The sequence below is a fragment of the Phocoena phocoena genome, chromosome 11, assembly GCF_963924675.1.
Source record: "Phocoena phocoena chromosome 11, mPhoPho1.1, whole genome shotgun sequence".
NCBI classification, from domain to species: Eukaryota; Metazoa; Chordata; class Mammalia; order Artiodactyla; family Phocoenidae; genus Phocoena; species Phocoena phocoena.
Window position 1 is genome coordinate 38535624 of NC_089229.1, and position 18746 is coordinate 38554369.

General features: G+C 36.9%; 1 protein-coding gene across 1 annotated transcript in view; it reads right to left on the reverse strand.

The window, feature by feature from the left end:
- Nucleotides 1–17668, reverse strand: part of OTOGL (otogelin like) — a 148126-nt gene extending 130458 nt beyond the window's left edge. The window contains 6 exon segments of the mRNA XM_065887244.1: nt 2743–2897; nt 6705–6803; nt 8674–8740; nt 15478–15526; nt 16494–16533; nt 17590–17668. Coding sequence (XP_065743316.1) covers nt 2743–2897; nt 6705–6803; nt 8674–8740; nt 15478–15526; nt 16494–16533; nt 17590–17668 — 489 coding nt within the window.
- Between the last annotated feature and the right edge of the window lie 1078 nt (nt 17669–18746).

Genomic DNA, 18746 nt, shown 5'->3' on the forward strand with positions numbered 1-18746 from the left:
TCCTCGCTTGGCTGCCTAATAAACCCTCTCTTTGCTGCAAACCCCGGCACCTCAGCATTTTGGCTTGCTGCAAGATGGGCAAAATGAACCTAGTTCGGTAACACTCTTTCCAGGAAAATATCTTCCCTTTCCAGAAAGCACTATAAACAAGCACTGCCCACATGATCAGAGCATCCAATAAGCTTTTTAGAGCCTATCTCTCAAGTATGAACAAAATTCAAGGACTGCTGGACACTTCACGGGACCTAAGAAACAGGGAAACCAGTACAGGAGAGAGAAGAATGAAATTCTCCAGGAAGATGGTGAATAAAATCCTAAGTGCTAGGTGTACAGTAGGCGCAAAAACAACCACTCTCAGTTGGAACAGGAAAATGAAGAACTGAGGAAGGGACATCTCATGGGAATGAAAGAGAAACTGAGAGATTGTCTCATGTATCTGACCATATTGAGAACAGTTGTTTAGAGATACTTTGAAGGAAAAAATGATTGAAGTATAGAAAATGCAGCAAATGAAAAATGGGATAACTGTTAATTCTATAAAATTGTACAGAGAAATAAAATCACAATAACATATTAGGCTCGGCTCTCAACAATATTTATATAAATATTTTTCATATATGTACAATATGTAAACGACAATAGTATAAAAACCACATATTTAACCAATAACGGTGATATAACTATTAGGAGGAGAAAAGGAAAGTGTGTGTATTTGTGTGTGTGTGTGTGTGTGTGTGTGTGTGTGTGTGTGTTAGGGGCACAGAGGATAACGTAACAGATGACTTCCCATTTTCCATAGTAAGAAGTGAAGAAATAAGTCCTAACTTTGATAAATAAAGAAATAATAGCACATTTTGACATGTTAGGTAAAAGCCAGAAGAAACAGATAAAATAATTGAAGTAATTGCCTTTGGGGCATCAGACTTCAGCTGGGGTCAAGGAGCGAAGGAAAGAGGGGCTATTTTTTGGCTTCATATATCTTGAAGAAATCTTTTAAACTAAGTACATGTATTATTTTCATTAAAATAAAATTGAATTTAAAGAAGAAAAAGAAAAGAATCAAGAGCATAAAAAGATATATGCATAAAGATATTTATTAACACACATCTTTTAAAATACTGAAAATATTTTTTAAATCTAAATTTCTAAAACAGGGTACAATTAAATAATTTCAGTATTCCATAGTTGGAACAAATACAGCTAACAAAATCTGTGTTTGTCAAGAACATTTGACGTGGAAAAAAAGTTCTGGATATAATATTAGGTGAAAATGCGGGAAATAAAATTATGCATAGTAAAATTTCAAATTTATGTGTATAAAATCCGGAGGAAAAAATTAGAAGGAAATATATGAAGCCATTAGCACTGATAAGCCTTGACTGATCATTCTGATAGTACTTTTTAGACTTCTTTGAATTTTTTCAAATTTTCTACAAAAGAGGTGAACAACTTTTACAATCGGGGAAAGATGACATTTAAAGTAAATGGATTTGTTAATGTGAAAGCAAATTCCACCAACCAAACAGGGCCAAGTAAAAACAATTGTCTATTAACTCCGGAAGCACAGTTGAACATTGTGTGTTAGGATCACACAATTATCTACTTGACACCTTAGCCCTCAAAAGGATCAGACACTGGACAAGAACATTTCAATGAGACAGTCAGAAGATGTTTGAGTGATAAACCCAGCAACTCGTTCCTAGAGTGGATGAGTAAAGGACAATAGGGGACTGAGCCCTGTATGAACTAAAAACGCATGCCACTAACTTCCTTACCTAAAGAGACCTCCAATGTTTTAGCCTTATGTCCCATAAGTTAACTTTCAATAGACTTCATTTCCTTTTGAGGGCACAAGGATTTGTTGCTGTTGAAAAGCTTTAGGGCCTACTTTTGAATATTTGCCTCGTCTAAGAGAGGAGGAAAATTTAGGCAACTCCAACATAAGTCGGAGGGATTCAACAACAGAGATTCAAACAAATGATAGTTATGGAGGGTTTTAGCTTTAGAACAGGACAGCACTGCAGTTTTCTAGCTGTGTTTTGAGATACCGGAAAATTCAGAGGAAGACAACAGCAGGGAAGGAGGTCCCTACTTCCTTACTTCTACCAGAGCTACTCTGCAGCTGCATTTTGAGATGTCTCCTATGAATTCTTTTGAAGGAAGAACTCTGCAATTAAGAACTAACTCTCTGAGCTCAATCATATAGTATCAGTCTACCTAGAAATTAGCTGCCTGTCTCCACATCCTTTAGCCTGTGTTTATATAATTCATACACTCCATTTAATAAATTCCAGCCCCCAGATTAGACCGAGGTATGTGATTTTAAAACATCCAGATGGCCATCACACTGGACATGTCAAGAAGGAAACATACACGAGTAATATGATTGATGCCTGAACCTACCCTCTCTTCAACATGATCAAATAAAACGTGAAGAATGTCAGCTGGAGTTGATATTAGGACATCCATGATATAGACATTCCTGTGTTGCCTACATGTCCCTACCATATGGATGCAAACCTTTCTTCTCCCAGTCCTAGGCTCCATCTTGATAGAAATATACTCACAATAGCTACAAATTTGGCCCATCCCATTCAGAACCAGCCCCTCTCCTTCCCTAGTCAGGGCCCTAAGTAGTCATGCTATGATTACTATATATTTTCCATGATTTGTCCAATACTTTAAAAATACAGACTTGGCCAGAAATAATTTTTAAGTTAATTATGTCCTAGAATCACCTACCCATACAGTGTACCGAGGCTCCAAATTACCACAGTCCTTCGCAAAAATGTAAGAACAGTTTCCTGGGAAATAATAGTAGATGCCATCAAAAGTTTCAAAGTGGTACTGTCCCCAGCTTTTGCAAATCCCATCTCTGCCACTGCCCATGTTTGGCACTGAAAAGAAATAGGATAATATTTAGTAGAATAAAACAAATTATACCTGTTTCTGGCAAGGTTCAGTCATGCTAGGTAATTCTAATTTTCATTAAAATAAATGTTTTCTTCTTTGGCGGACAATATCACAGGGAAAAATACCTAACAAAATTACCAACTGCTCTCAAAACTATCAAACTCTTCTGAAGAAAAACATGGTCTCCAAGTTGTTTTGAAGAAAGGATTTATGTTAGAAACTTCCTTAATTTTTGCTTCCAAACAAAGACTCTGGAAGAGAGGAAGAGAGGAGATAATGATAAAGTAAAAGAAGGTGATAGTGATAAAGCAAATATAATGGCTCAGAAAGAAAGAAATGTCACCACTAAGTGTTCTAAAAATTAACACTGACAGTGTTCTAGTCTCTGTAATTCTTTCAAAAATAATAGCATCCACAGAGAAAATTAACCACTGACCAAAAAGTCATGTTTAGAAGCCTGGGACCTGGGGATGGGGAGCATTAGTCATCCAAAGTATGCTGGAATTTAGGAATTCATGACTTCAAACTGGTCACATTGTAAGCAGTGTTTGTCTTAAAGCATACAACTTTATCTCCTGTTGCTTTCATGCCTATCTCCCTTTACACCTTTGTGGGTCACCTTCCGTTCCATTTTGATTTTGTGGACCCTTCCTTCTAGATTAATATGAAAATCAGTGACATTTATGGAGCACTCAAAACGTGTAATACATATTGGTTAAGACATTAAAATGTGTTAATATACTCTATAAAGAGCATAAAGATAAGGCACAATCATTTTATCTTTTCTTTTTGTAATTTACCTAAATGTATTAGGCTTGGCCAACTTTGGCCTTTTCAAGAAAAAACAGAGTTATTCATTATTCAGGCAGTCTTCTCTGATAGTATGCCTTACCTCTGTTGCATATTTTCATAAAATCTTGCACTTCCCTTTACAGAACGTCACAAGTGTAATTACTGTGCATCTGTTATGTGTTGGTCCCCCTCCTCTAGACTGTAACCTCCAAGAGGGCAGAAACTTGTCTATATTACTCACTCTTCCCAGTGCCCGGCCTGGGATCGAGTAGATGCTCAATAAATACTCATTAAACAAATGAATGCTTTTTAGTCATTATTGATGTAGGGTCCTAACCTAGACATCATGGATAAAAATATTTTTAAGAACCTTCTGCCTTTGAAGAGCTCTCAACACTATTTCTCTTTTATGTAGAGAATGTTCCATTAATTCAAAGTCAAAAAGAATGAGTGGCTCCAAATAACAAATCTAATTTATAAAGCAAAAGAGAGATGAATTGGAAACCTGGTTTTAATGGGCCAGTTCCATTTAAAATGGAAAAAACACTTGAATCGCATCAAAAACAAAATAAAATACTTAGGAATAAACCTGACCAAGGAGGTGAAAGACTCATACACTGAGAACTATAAAACATTGATAAAGGAAATTGAAGATGATTTAAAGAAATGGAAAAATACCCCATGCTCTTGGGTTGGAAGAATTCATAGTGTTAAAATGGCCATACTACCCAAAGCAATATACAGATTTAATGTGATTCCTATTAAATTACCCATGACATTTTCCACAGAACTAGAACAAATAATCCTAAAATTTTTATGGAACCATAAAAGACCCAGAATTGCCAAAGTAATCCTGAGGAAAGAGAACAAAGCAGGAGGCATAACCCTCCCAGACTTCAGTCAATACTACAAAGCTACAGTAATCAAAACAGCATGGTACTGGCACAAAACCAGACATATGGATCAATGGAACAGAATAGAGAGCACAGAAACAAACCCACACACCTACGGTCAATTAACCTTTGACAAAGGAGGCAAGAATACACAATGGATAAAAAGATAGTCTCTTCAGCAAGTGGTGTCAGGAAAGTTGGACAGCCACATGTAAATCAATGAAGTTAGAACGCAACCTCACAAAAATGGCTTAAAGACTTAAATATAAGATAGGACACCATGAAACTACTAGAAGAGAACAAAGGCAAAACAATCTCTGACATAAACCATACCAATGTTTTCTTAGGTCAGTCTATCAAGGGAATAGAAATAACACAAAAATAAACAAATGGGACCTAATAAAACATAAGCTTTTGCATAGCAAAGGAAATCATAAACAAAATGAAAAGACAACCTACGGACTGAGAGGAAATATTTGCAAATGATGCGACTAACAAGGCCTTAATTTCCAAAATATACAAACAGCTCATACAACTCAATAACAGAAGAAAAAAAAAATCAAAGAATGGGCAGAAGACCTAAATAGACATTTCTCCAAAGAAGACATACATATGGCCAACAGGCACATGAAAAGATGCTCAACATTGCTAATTATTAGAGAAATACAAATCAAAACTTCAATGAGGGGGCTTCCCTGGTGGTGCAGTGGTTAAGAGTCCGCCTGCCAATGCAGGGGACACAGGCTCCAGCCCTGGTCCAGGAAGATCCCACATGCTGTGGGATCTAAGCATCTAAGTAGTTGTGTGCCACAACTACTGAGCGTGCACTCTAGAGCCCATGAGCCACAACTACTGAGCCCATGTGCCACAACTACTAAAGCCCGTGTGCCTAGAGCCCATGCTCCACAACAAGAGAAGCCACAGCACTGAGAAGCCTGTGCACTGCAACGAAGAGTAGCCTCCGCTTGCCGCAACTAGAGAAAGTCCGCACGCAGCAACGAAGACCCAATGTAGCCAAAAATAAATAAATAAAATAGATACAACAATAAGGAAATTTTTTAAAATGTTTAAAAAAAAAAACTTCAATGAGGTACTACCTCATACCTGTCAGAATGGCCATCATTAAAAAAAATCTACAAATAACAAATGCCAGAGAGGGTGTGGAGAAAAGGGAACCTTCCTACACTGTTCGTGGGAATGTAAATTGGTGCGGCCACTATGGAAAACAGTATGGAGGTTCCTCAAAAAACTGAAAATAGAGTTTCCATAGGATCCAGCAGTCACACTCCTGGGCATATACCCAGACAAAACTATGGTTCGAAAAGATATACATGCACCCCTATGTTCATAGCAGCACTATTCACAATAGCCAAGACATGGAAACAACCTAAATATCCATCGACAGATGAATGGATAAAAATGTGGAACACACACAAACACAAACATACACACACACACAATGAAATATTACTCAACCATAAAAAGGAGAATGAAATAATGCCATTTGCAGGTACGTGGATGGACCTAGAAATTAACAAATTAAGTGAAGTAAGTTAGAAAGAGAAAGACAAATACCATATGATATCACTCATACGTAGAATCTAAAACATGACACAAATGAACCTATCTATGAAACAGAAACAGGCTCAGAGACATAGAAAACAGATGTGGTTGCCAAGGGGGAGGGGGGCAGGGGAGGGTAGGATTGGGAGTTTGGGACTAGCAGATGCAAACCATTGTATATAGAACGGATAAACAACAAGGTCCTATTGTATAGCACAGGGAACTATATTCAATATTCTGTAATAAGCCATAATGGAAAAGAATATGAAAAAATAATAATATTGTAAATCAACTCTAATTTTAAAATTAAATAAAAATTTAAAAATAGAAAAGAAAAAACACTTGAGGAAATAGAGTTCAGTGAGAAGTTAAAGTGGGCATACTCATTTTCTTTCACATTGTTTCAAAATTACTGAAAATAAATTGTGGATACTCTAGTTAATACACAACATTATTGTACCAACTCCCAAAGAATGAACACTAATACAGCAAATTATGCCTTCATGTTCTCCACGGCATCTCATAAGTATCCCTGAAACTTACCAATCTGGCACCGTGTCCCAAGTGCCTGAAATATTTGACAGTCACATGTACCAGCCTTAGAACAGAAAGCTCCGTTAAGGCATTCATGAGGACAAGAACCTGAAGGGCAAAAAAATAAGTTATCTTCTGGTGTGCATCAGTTTTTACAAACATAAACCTGTCAAGATTTACCTTGGACTAACAGTAACCTCTGTTAACTAAAACAGAACCCTGGGCCTATTGCCTTGATGAGCTAAAGACTTAAGCCCCTTAAGTCTCTATCTAGTTCATTTCATTATGTGTGCCGTGAAACAAGAAAGACAGGCTTTCACATCTCAAACTACCCTGAGAGCAAAGGTTAGCCTCCTTCAAGCAATTGAAAGGTCAAGTTCCCATGTAAGGAATCCCTGTCCCAGATGATGAGAACCAGAAATACACAAGCTGCAGATGATTCCCTTGACGGAATTTGGCACGTCTGATCAGCTACTTCTCCAGGAGCAAGTGTTGTATTAAAGAAAAACGTCCATCATTAGCTCAAGGGATCAGGCACAATATATAATAGAACTCACAAGGAAACTACTTTATTAAGAGAATGATTAAACATTCCATTTGAAGTTTGTGTATTAATCCTCAGGCTTAATTACAAATGGATGCATTCTTTCTGACCCATAGTTAATTTTAACGGGGCAGAAGCCAACGTCACTGCTGGTTGTCACCAAAAATATTCTTTCTTTCATGGAAAGAAAAATCACCCCGAAGAATTATGTTTAAAAGAGGAAGAAAGAAACTATGACCTCCTTAGTGAGTTTTAAAACTGCAGATGAAACACAGTGAAAATTTTTCCTGTAATAAGGAGAACACAAGAGACAACTGGCAAAACTCAAGCAGAAAGGATTTAAGTAACACATCAATAGAATTAGAGAACATCTCTGAGTGACCATAAAGTGTTTACTAAAGATTGGCCTTCTGCGGAATACGGTCAGGTCATGAAAGGCACTTATCTAATTGCGGTATTTTAACCACAGCTCTGCAGAAGGCAAGAATTTTAAAACTCTACTATCCTTTCACCTTAAAATTCATTGATCTAAAATGTCTCTACATTTAAAGACATACAACTCTCTAAGTATATCATAACTGAGGAGAAATGAGCTGCTTTAACTTTAATCATAAATATAGATTAAAATTATGTTTTTCATAAATTTAAATGCAGTTTTCTTTTTCTAGGGGGGCATATATATCTTCAAATTTTATCTTAGGCTACAATCTTGTATTTTTCCAATCAATAAGTGTCAAAGTAATTATGTAAGCAAACGTATCTCCTTCAAAAATTTAGTTACAACCCTGTGTATTCTCCTGAAAACAGATATCAAAACAAAACTAGTCATAAATCCCTGCTATTTTAAATGCAACAAAAAATTCAAATTGAATTTCAAACTACCATTAGCATTCTGCTAAATGGAAATGCAAAATTGGTAAGCAAAAATAGCAATGTCAGGATTCCCCAGTGGCACAGTGGTTGAGAGTCCGCCTGCCAATGCAGGGGACACAGGTTCGTGCCCTGGTCCAGGAAGATCCCACATGGTGCGGAGCGGCTGGGCCCGTGAGCCATGGCCGCTGAGCCTGCACGTCCGGAGCCTGTGCTCCACAACGGGAGAGGCCACAACAGTGAGAGGCCCTCATACCGAAAAAAAAAAAAAAGCAATGTCAAAGAATCAAGGAGCCAGTAATTGATTCAGGAAAAAAGCTCCTGATACCCAGTGATATCTTTCCTGGTCATACAGTTATCAGCTTTGTCTAACTGCTTAACCTTGTGTATTTCCAAATATAATTCAAATTTCTATATGAAGTAAACAAACTATTACTAAGTACTATTACCACCCTGGCTCAGTTTCCTTCATGCATTATGTGGAAATCATTGAGAGTTGATTCACTATATCCCCAAAAGGGTCTTTTGAGAAAACAAATACAAAAACGTAGATGTAGCACTAACCTTTTATTTTACTCTCACCCCAATTAATAGCTTCATGGAAGAAATATCTTGGAGAAGTTGCTTCAAACTTTAAAAGAAAGAAATCAGAATTCAAGAGAATTAAATTATTTAATTCAAGACAAACATACAATTGGAAAATCTGGAAAACAGCTACAAACACAGAAACTATAGAGAGCTGACTCCATATTTCCTTGGGTTATTGAGGCAAAATCTTGGAGAGGCAGAAAGGGCTCCTCTAAGGTTGTAGTTAGATCTGATTTCAAGGTTGATTTTGCTTCTTACCTGAATTTGACAAGTCCTTTATGCTCTCTGACCTCAGTTCTGCCTCCCTGCCCTCCTTGGAAAAGAGCCTGATCAGAATCTAATCTTTGCATTAACTGACTGCTTTCCCTGCAGGAGTAGCAGTTTTTTAATACTTTCAAGTGCAGACGGGTCTGGAGAAAATGCATGGGACCAAAGGACCAACAGACAGTGATGTACCCACTTCCTGCAGCCCCATCTGTGCAGACACCATCCACAGAAGCCTCTGCTGCTGAAGTGTGAGTGTGACACCCTCAGTCTCCAAAGAGCTGACACTTTAAAGTTCATAGAAATTTAAATGTATCTGTTTATAGAGCCCAAGGCACTTCAGGGTAATCATTAAGATCATGAATTATAGACTCAAACAGATCTGGATTAGAGTCCTGATTCTGGCATTACTAAGGCAAGTTTCTTAACTGCTTAGTGCCTCCTTTTACTTGTCTGTAAAATGGGAACAATGACACATATATACTTCACTGAGTAGTTCAAACAATAAATAAAATAATGTATATAAAGATTCCAGCATAATGCCTCACACATAAAAAATTAGCAAGAAAGAGATTTACATTAATCTAAGCAACCCAGATAAAACCCTAGGATTTTTAGAGGTTAATATGGAATAGTAGCAAATAGCTGTGGATTATTAAAACTAATCAATTATGGATTTTTACTCCAACTTAATGCGAATTTAGTGTATCATCTTGGGCAATGTCCTTTCCAACAGCATTTTTACATTCACCAGAATACACATTCCCAAAATTTGCCTCATAATTGTCAAATTGAGGACCAGATGATGTTAGAAAAACTGGAAAGAGTGAAGGATAAGAAAAAAGGGTGATAACTATTATTCAACATAGTTTTGGAAGTTTTAGCCATAGCAATCAGAGAAGAAAAGGAAATAAATCCAAATAAGAAAAGAAGAAGTAAAGCTGTTACTGTTTGTAGATGACATGATACTATACAGAGAATCCTAAAGATGCTACCAGAAAACTACTAAAGCTAATCAATTAATTTGGTAAAGTAGCAGGATACAAAATTAATGCACAGAAATCTCTTGCATTCCTATACACTAATGATGAAAAATCTGAAAGAGAAATTAAGGAAACACTCCCATTTACCATGGCAACAAAAAGAATAAAATACCTAGGAATAAACCTACCTAAGGAGACAAAAGACCTGTATGCACAAAACTATAAGACACTGATGAAAGAAATTAAAGATGATACAAACAGACGGAGAGATATACCATGTTCTTGGATTGGAAGAATCAATATTGTGAAAATGACTATACTACCCAAAGCAATCTACAGATTCAATGCAATCCCTATCAAACTACCAATGGCATTTTTCACAAAACTAGAACAAAACATTTCACAATTTGTATGGAAACACAAAAGACCCCAAATAGCCAAAGCAATCTTGAGAAAGAAAAACGGAGCTGGAGGAATCAGGCTCCCCAACTTCAGACTATACCACAGAGCGACAGTAATCAAGACAGTATGGTACTGGCACAAAAACAGAAATATAGATCAATGGAACAGGATAGAAAGCCCAGAGATAAACTCATGCACATATGGTCACTTTATCTTTGATAAAGGAGGCAAGAATATACAGTGGAGAAAAGACAGCCTCTTCAATAAGTGGTGCTGGAAAAACTGGACAGCTACATGGAAAAGAATGAAATTAGAACACTCCCTAACACCATACACAAAAATAAACTCAAAACGGATTAAAGACCTAAATGTAAGGCCAGACACTATCAAACTCTTAGAGGAAAACATGGGCAGAACACTCTATGACATAAATCACAGCAAGATCCTTTTTGACCCACCTCCTAGAGAAATGGAAATAAAAACAAAAATAAACAAATGGGACCTAATGAAACCTAAAAGCTTTTGCACAGCAAAGGAAACCATAACCAAGATGAAAAGACAACCCTCAGAATGGGAGAAAACATTTGCAAATGAAGCAACTGACAAAGGATTAATCTCCAAAATTTAGAAGCAGCTCATGCAGCTCAATATCAAAAGAACAAACAACCCAATCCAAAAATGGGCAGAAGACCTAAATAGACATTTCTTCAGAGAAGATATACAGATTGCCAACAAACACATGAAAGGATGCTCAACATCACTAATCACTAGAAAAATGCAAATCAAAACTACAATGAGGTATCACCTCACACCAGTCAGAATGGCCATCATCAAAAAATCTACAAACAATAAATGGTGGAGAGGGTGTGGAGAAAAGGAACTCTCTTGCACTGTTGGTGGGAATGTAAATTGATACAGCCACTATGGAAAACAGTACGGAGGTTCCTTAAAAAACTAAAAATAGAACTACCATATGACCCAGCAATCCCACCACTGGGCATATACCCTGAGAAAACCATAATTCAAAAAGAGTCATGTACCACAATGTTCATTGCAGCTCTATTTACAATAGCCAGGACATGGAAGCAAACTAAGTGCCCATCGACAGATGAATGCATAAAGAAGATGTGGCACATATATACAACGGAACATTACTCAGCCATAAAAAGAAACAAAATTGAGTTATTTGTAGTGAGGTGGATGGACCTAGAGTCTGTCATACTGAGTGAAGTAAGTCAGAAAGAGAAAAACAAATACCGTATGCTAACACATATATATGGAATATTAAAAAAAAAAAAAAAAGGTTCTCAAGAACCTAGGGGCAGGACAGGAATAAAGACGCAGACATAGAGAATGGACTTGAGGACACAGGGAGGGGGAAGGGTAAGCTGGGACGAAGTGAGAGAATGGCATGGACATATATACACTACCAAACGTAAAATAGACAGCTAGTGGGAAGCAGCCGCATAGCACAGGGAGATCAGCTCAGTGCTTTGTGACCACCTAGAGGGGTGGGATAGGGAGGGTGGGAGGGAGACGCAAGAGGGAGGAGATACAGGGATACATGTATATGTATAGCTGATTCACTTTGTTATAAAGCAGAAACTAACACAGCATTGTAAATCAATTATACTCCAATAAAGATGTTTTAAAAAAAGGGTGGTATAGAACGTGACTTCAGGTACAATCCTCTTTTCAACAGATTCCGGTCTCCTTCCTACATGGTAAAAGTTTTATTTTGGCAATTTGCACTGTAGTACTTTTTCTTTTAAAGGGCAAACCTGCCCCATGGCAGACAAAAGGATTCCCACACTCTCTCACCACTTCAAGGCTCTTTTCTAAAGTCCTTGGCCCACATCATGTCTCCAAGTTCATTGTCTCCTGCTTTCATTCCTCCAAGGTTTTGTCCTCACTGTTCAATCTCCTCTTTTTTCCCTTTCCTCCCTCTTCAAACTAAGTCAGACTCACAAAAGTCTATGACTTGGATTTCCTCAAGACAAGTCTTATCCTCTCTTTAGCTATATTGTCTGCAACTGCCTAAATCTAACACAACAACCAATATTACTGGGCACCAAATTCTTCTTACTTTGGTGCTAATGAATCATCACTGGTGCTCACTAAAAGTGTATAGTGACTTCAACTCTGTCTCATACAGGCTTATAAAGTAGAACAAATTATTTAACCTGTTCAGTTTCCCAATCTGTAAAACAGAATAACAATAACTGCCTCACGGAATTGTGAGGATTAAATGAAATGGGATAAGTAAATCACCAAAAATAGTGCAAGGCACATAAGTGTTGTAAACATGTTACCTACTTTTATTATTAAGCAAAAACTGAATACACTTGACAACATTAGACCAAGGCAAAAACATATAATTTGTTTTTCACTCCATATCCTCTTACCCAACTCAGGCTATACCTCCTCCATGAAAATCACAATAAGTACTTAGCACACCAGCCTCCTGGTTACCACAGCATCCTAATCTCTGCAGCATTCCACTCATCATACTATAACATTTCATGTTAAGACATGACACACAGCTTTTATTTTTATAACAGATCTGAACTCAGAATGGCCCATCTTACATTTATAATTGGGAGCTCTTTCATTTTTTTATATCATACAAATAATGGCAAAAATTGGTGGTGTCTTAGATTCAATGAACAAGTTACACAGAAATGACTTCTTTACAGCTCTGCCTCCACTAGACATTGAATTTCTAGAGAACAAACACCGCTGTTCATGGTTATACCTCTAGCATGGTCCCTTGTGTGTTGTCAACAAATACCAACTGAACCAGAAATAGATATTATGCAAATAGGAATGATTTGCCTCCCAAAGCTGTTTAGAACCATGACTATAAAATATTCTGTTGATGCCCCCCCACATATCCTCTCAGCTCACCTCGGATTTCACCTGTGTCTGGGTTTCTGTGCACACAGAGACCCTCAAGCACCGGCTTCTTTTTGTCTCTGCCTTAGGGTAGAGTCCAAGCAGGACAGACAAGAGAAATGACTTTCAGGGGATTTAAGTTCCCCCAGAAACTGCCCTCAAGGAATGAGAGGCAGGTGTTGGTGGATAAGTATACCAGCTCCCCCATCCCTTGGAGAAACAATTCTAAAACACTGTACACAGTTCCTCAGAGGGATGCCAGCAAGACTGAGCCCCAGATGCCTAAAGCAGGAAGGCCCCTCATTAACAGAGCTGTGCTGGATTTTCTCCCTTCCTAGTCTCCCTTTCCTCTCTCCCTCACTCCTGCACATACAAACTGTATGCAACCTCTAATAAATAATCTGCTTTCAGGAGAAGAATTTTGAAATGTGATGCAAATGCAAAACAATTCCAAGCAGTGGGTGCATATATTCACATAACCGATGAAAGAGGACAACCCATTCTTCCTCCGTGCTGATTACATCTCCACAGGAGGGTGAGAAGCACAGAGAAATACAGTCTTTAGATGAGAAATCACTGTAGCGCACAATTACACCATTGACAGAAGTCTGTGTCTACCCTTTCTCTGGTCATTGTTATCTCATTGCCAACATATTCCTGAGTCCTTATGTGCACATTTATCTGTCCATCAGTGCTCCGTCTTCCTAGAGCAGGGGAGTGAATCTGTGGACAAGAATGGCCTCATAACAGATGAAATTTCAGTCCTAAACAGTGAAACTCATGATTGCGACCTCACTGCCCTTCTTTAACATTTCTTCCCTTAAAATTTGTTCAGATGTTAAGTAATGTTGGTGCATGTTCTCTAGCTGCAGGAAAGAGAAGGGCAAGTGTCCAGCTATTCATTCTCTCTAAAAGGGAAATCAAGGCAAGTGTGTTCCTCACTTATTAACAAAAGGGAGGTATTAAGATAATTCTAGGGGGGTAAATTATACAAATTCTAAAAACATCCAAATGGTCAACAGTAGAAGCCCATCCACAGGCTGTTTCCCGTGACACCTGTGGGGTTACATTTCACAGGTTCTTCATCTAGTGGGTTCTACCAGAATGCAGTTTTTCTCAAAATTGGATTTGCTGCTGAGTCACGTTGATATCTTTTTGTGGCTAATATGGTCTACTGGCCAACTCGACACTTCTCAGAGAAAAATCATTTTAACCACTTCACATGATACATAGGTACTTAAGTACACAAAATACTCTGGTTAAGAAAAAAAGTGTTTCCCTTCCATAGACAATCCTTCGCCCATTCTAGTGCAAAGAAAGAGTTCCACTCTTGATAAGAATAAATTAGTTCTGCCTTCTGAATCATCACAACAGCATATCAAATCTGCCCTCTATTTTTTTTCAATTCTCTTTAAGTTCACAAAATATTTAAAAAAAACCAGGCATCCATCATAAAATGCTAATAGAAATTGACTGCAATTCAGCATTTGACAAAGACCTTGACTATCTAAGCTGTTTGCTACATAAATACTCAAATCATATTACTTTCCAAAGAAATGTCTTAATATTGAGTTAGGATTCTCTATCTTACCATCCATCTTTAACGGAGAAATATTTTTTAAAATCCACCCATTTAAACATTCCAACCATAATTTGAAGATATTGCAATTATGTTATCCAATATCCTTTATATAGAGGGACCCAAGCAAAAAGGCCTCCTCAAATTCAGTGCTACCCCACCCCTCTAAAAACAGAAATGTTACCTCTTCATCAATGCCTGTAATTTAGATTTATTAGATAATATAAAACCTATTTGTCAGGACACTAAGACACCTCTGATGCCCTTTTGTGGTACTTTACTCAGATCACGTACACCTTTCTCGCCCCTGTTTGCTTGTATTTGTCCTATTAACATTGTGCTTAATTTTAAAACCAATTAAAATGTTTTGGCAAGTAGTGAGATTAAATCTCCCACAAATTCTGGGAGCCTATCAGTAGGGAACCGAGGTGAATAGCAAAAAGCATCTGACCACAAACAAGTAAATGTGAGCTAAGCCTGAGCTGGAGGGTCACAGAACAGCACTAGAGAAGTTACTTTGCCTCTTCCTCCTCTTTCCTGTCTTGTTTTTAGCATTTTATTTGCCTCCACAAAGGTCTCATTGTTGAAGTGACAGCAGAGGCCCAAAGCAGGATGGATTGTTTCTCTGCCTCTCTCTCCATCTGAGGCATAACCTACCTGGGCTGCTAAAAGAGCTCTTTTCTGTTGATTTTCATTAAACCCGTTTCTGGAAGAAAACAAAAAGAACTTGTATAGTCAAAGGCCCCTAGGCAACCTGAACAAGCCTTTCCCAAGAGAGAGCTGGTGTTTTCCTCCTGATTTCCATCGCTTTATCAAAGAGGTCTTTCTTGCTTTAACATTGAAAAGGTCCCCCTCCCCGCTTTGGAGGGGTTAGATTTGGGTGGTGGCACTGTCTCATTTTACAAAATTTGGGAGTGTCCCCAGATCTCTCCAGTCTCTGATGTAAACTGCATTTTAGGAAGGAACTTTGAGATAGAGAAATAAACAAAATAGTGTAACAGTGTAGCACTAACATGCATGATAATTTCCCCACATGCCTTCATAAAACTGGTGAGATAAGTATTCGACAAGTGCAGGTTCACGTTTTTCAAACATAATACTCGATTCTCTCTCTTTCCATGTCTTAAAGGGCCGATTAACATTCATGAGCATAAGCACATCAAACTGTGGGTTATCAAAATCAAACAGTAGAATTTTTGAGTAGAATTCCATTTTTCATTAAGATCAGTTTAGTCCAAAAAATGATTTTCATTATTTACTGCTAGAAACATTTTATTCTTTTATCATTAAAAACGTTTACTCTATGTTAAGAATACAGCACACTTCTAATCAACAATGTACATTAATAATAATATGAAATAGGAAATTACTGAATATAACTTCTTTTCAAATCTTTGAAGTGAAAAATGTCCCCTTAGTATCTACAGTCATTGGACACCACCAAAAACTCCTCTTGTAATTAAAATGAAAGGAAATATTTTTGTTTCATAAATAAGGAACTGAATGCCTAGTAATTTTTAATTTGTGGAAATGTTTTAAAGAACTAAATCTCATGCCCTTATTTTGTAAAATATTTAATTTATTTTTCAAAAGCAGATACACTGACCTGCTGAGCTTTGCTCATTCCAATTATCTTTATGTTTTAGAGGACACAAAGAACAAGAAATACTCACTTTGATGTTCTCGTCAAGATGGATGAAGTACAAATATAACCTGCCAGAGATAAATATATATGTATATATGAAAAAAAGTATCCAAATATCTTGATCACATGATCTGATTATAAAACAGATCATTTAAACCTAAATTCTGAAACTTAGACTGAGTTTTGCTATTAGTTATTTTACATTTTCTAGAGAATTTTGACCAGCAAATTCCCTGTGAGACATCAGGGTGACCAGTAATTCAGAAAGAATGGGCAGTGTACCTTGATTTATACAGAGACATGATACAGTGGAATAAGCACTAGTCCTGAAGTCAGAGATCCAAGTTTTAGTCCCAGTCCTACAACTTAGTAAATGCCAAACTTAAGCAAACCATCACAAAATAACAGTGGTAGCCAAGTTGATCTTCAAAGTCCCCTCCAGCTCTCGCTGCTCTAAGACATTTTCTCCTTGGAGTTTCAGTCACTACTAGGATTGGAAGATAGTGTCTGTGACCTCGCTGGTCTTCTACACTTCAGTAATTTCTCCCACTTCCTCTACAAGCCCCAAAATACACAGCCCTTTTCAGGGACTAAAAATTAATAACTGAATGTAAATAAATGCTTTCTGCCATAAAAATATTTTATAAAAATTAATTTATAAATATTGCTATAATATAATTGAAAATCAATGCTTAGTCTCAAACATTAAAGTCCTTCTTAAAACATTCCTTTACCATTCTTTGGGTTGATGGCATCAAGAAAGTTTAAGTACTCAATGTCTCCTTATCTTTTATAGAATTTCAAATGTTTAAATTACACAACTGCTTAAAATCATTATTTAGAAGAGAAAAAGTTAGAATCAGAGCTTCTTCCAGTACAGCTGCATATCATGATAAAATCATGATTTTAACATTTAAAAAAGAGACTCAGAAAATGAAAACTAAAAGTTCCAAATTATCTATATTATTAAAAATTTTCCCAAAAAATGATCTGGGTGTCATTTAGTATATACCCATCCTAATGACTTGGAAATGTTTTACAGTATAAGAGGAAACAGTTTCTACAATTTACAAGGAAGACTAAAATACAATAAAATAAGGTAAAAGTTTAACATGAGTTCTTACCTTGTAATGAAAACAGCAGTATATGAAGCAAGAATATACTCCAAGGTATCATTAAATTGAGTTTTCTCACAATGTTCATTTCAGTATAGCCTTTCTCCCTGAAATGTAACCAAATTGTTGGTCTTTACTAAGATGGCATCTTAGAAGTATGAGTACTTGTAGAGTGCTCAAATTCTTATAAATATAGCTTTGTAATAAAGTAATTCAAAAAGGAATTCCAGGATTTCTAACCACATACAGCATCTGAAGCTTTAGAACTTGCAGGCAACCCTTTGGCTGAATCTCTCATTAGCAATGCATGGCAGCTTCTTACTGAGCCGGTATTAGTTACACCCTACCCGACTCCTGCACATCATACGCCTTGTTAGCCTATATTAGCCTTTTATGACTTCTAAAGTCAGTAGCATCAAACAAACAAACAAAAAACCCTGTTATCTCCTGATGTTATAAGAGATAAGCATTATTCCTAATTAGTGATGTATTCCATGTTTTATTCATAAAATAATTACTGTCCTTTGAAAGAAGACTGTTTTATTCATAAAATAATTACTGTCCTTTGAAATAAAATCCTATCAAGCATTCCTAGAATGTCTAGATGTTTTCATAAACTTTTCTTTAAGAATTATAAGTAAACTAAAATTATGTGCATATATTTTCAACTCCAGTCCCATTACAGTGTAGTTTAGGTTGACATATTCATGTGCCCACAGATCTTTCTGTTAAACATTCTGCAATAGAAGCAGAAAATAACACAAAAAGATGATATTCTAATATTTGACTTTAAAAAGAAAATAAAGTAACTCACCTAAATCCTGAAAACCCTCCTTCACACCCTGTTTTTCCATCCTCTGGGACAAGTACCCAATTAGACAACAAAAAAGAACTTCTTAATCCAACACTAAATGCACTCTTCTCTGGTAGCAATTGACTACCTGGATTGGCATTAGAGAACAGCTCTAATATTTCGTAATGAACTCCATAGAGATGATCTAAGCCCCATAAATGAGCGAAGGCCATGATTATATAATGGGTGCACATTTCCTACAGCAGATCCCATCAGTTACCTGCAAAGTATCAGACTCACTTAACAGATGGGGGCACAGTGGTAAGGAATATCTAACTACACAGGAACTACCTTATGAGACAAAAACACACAG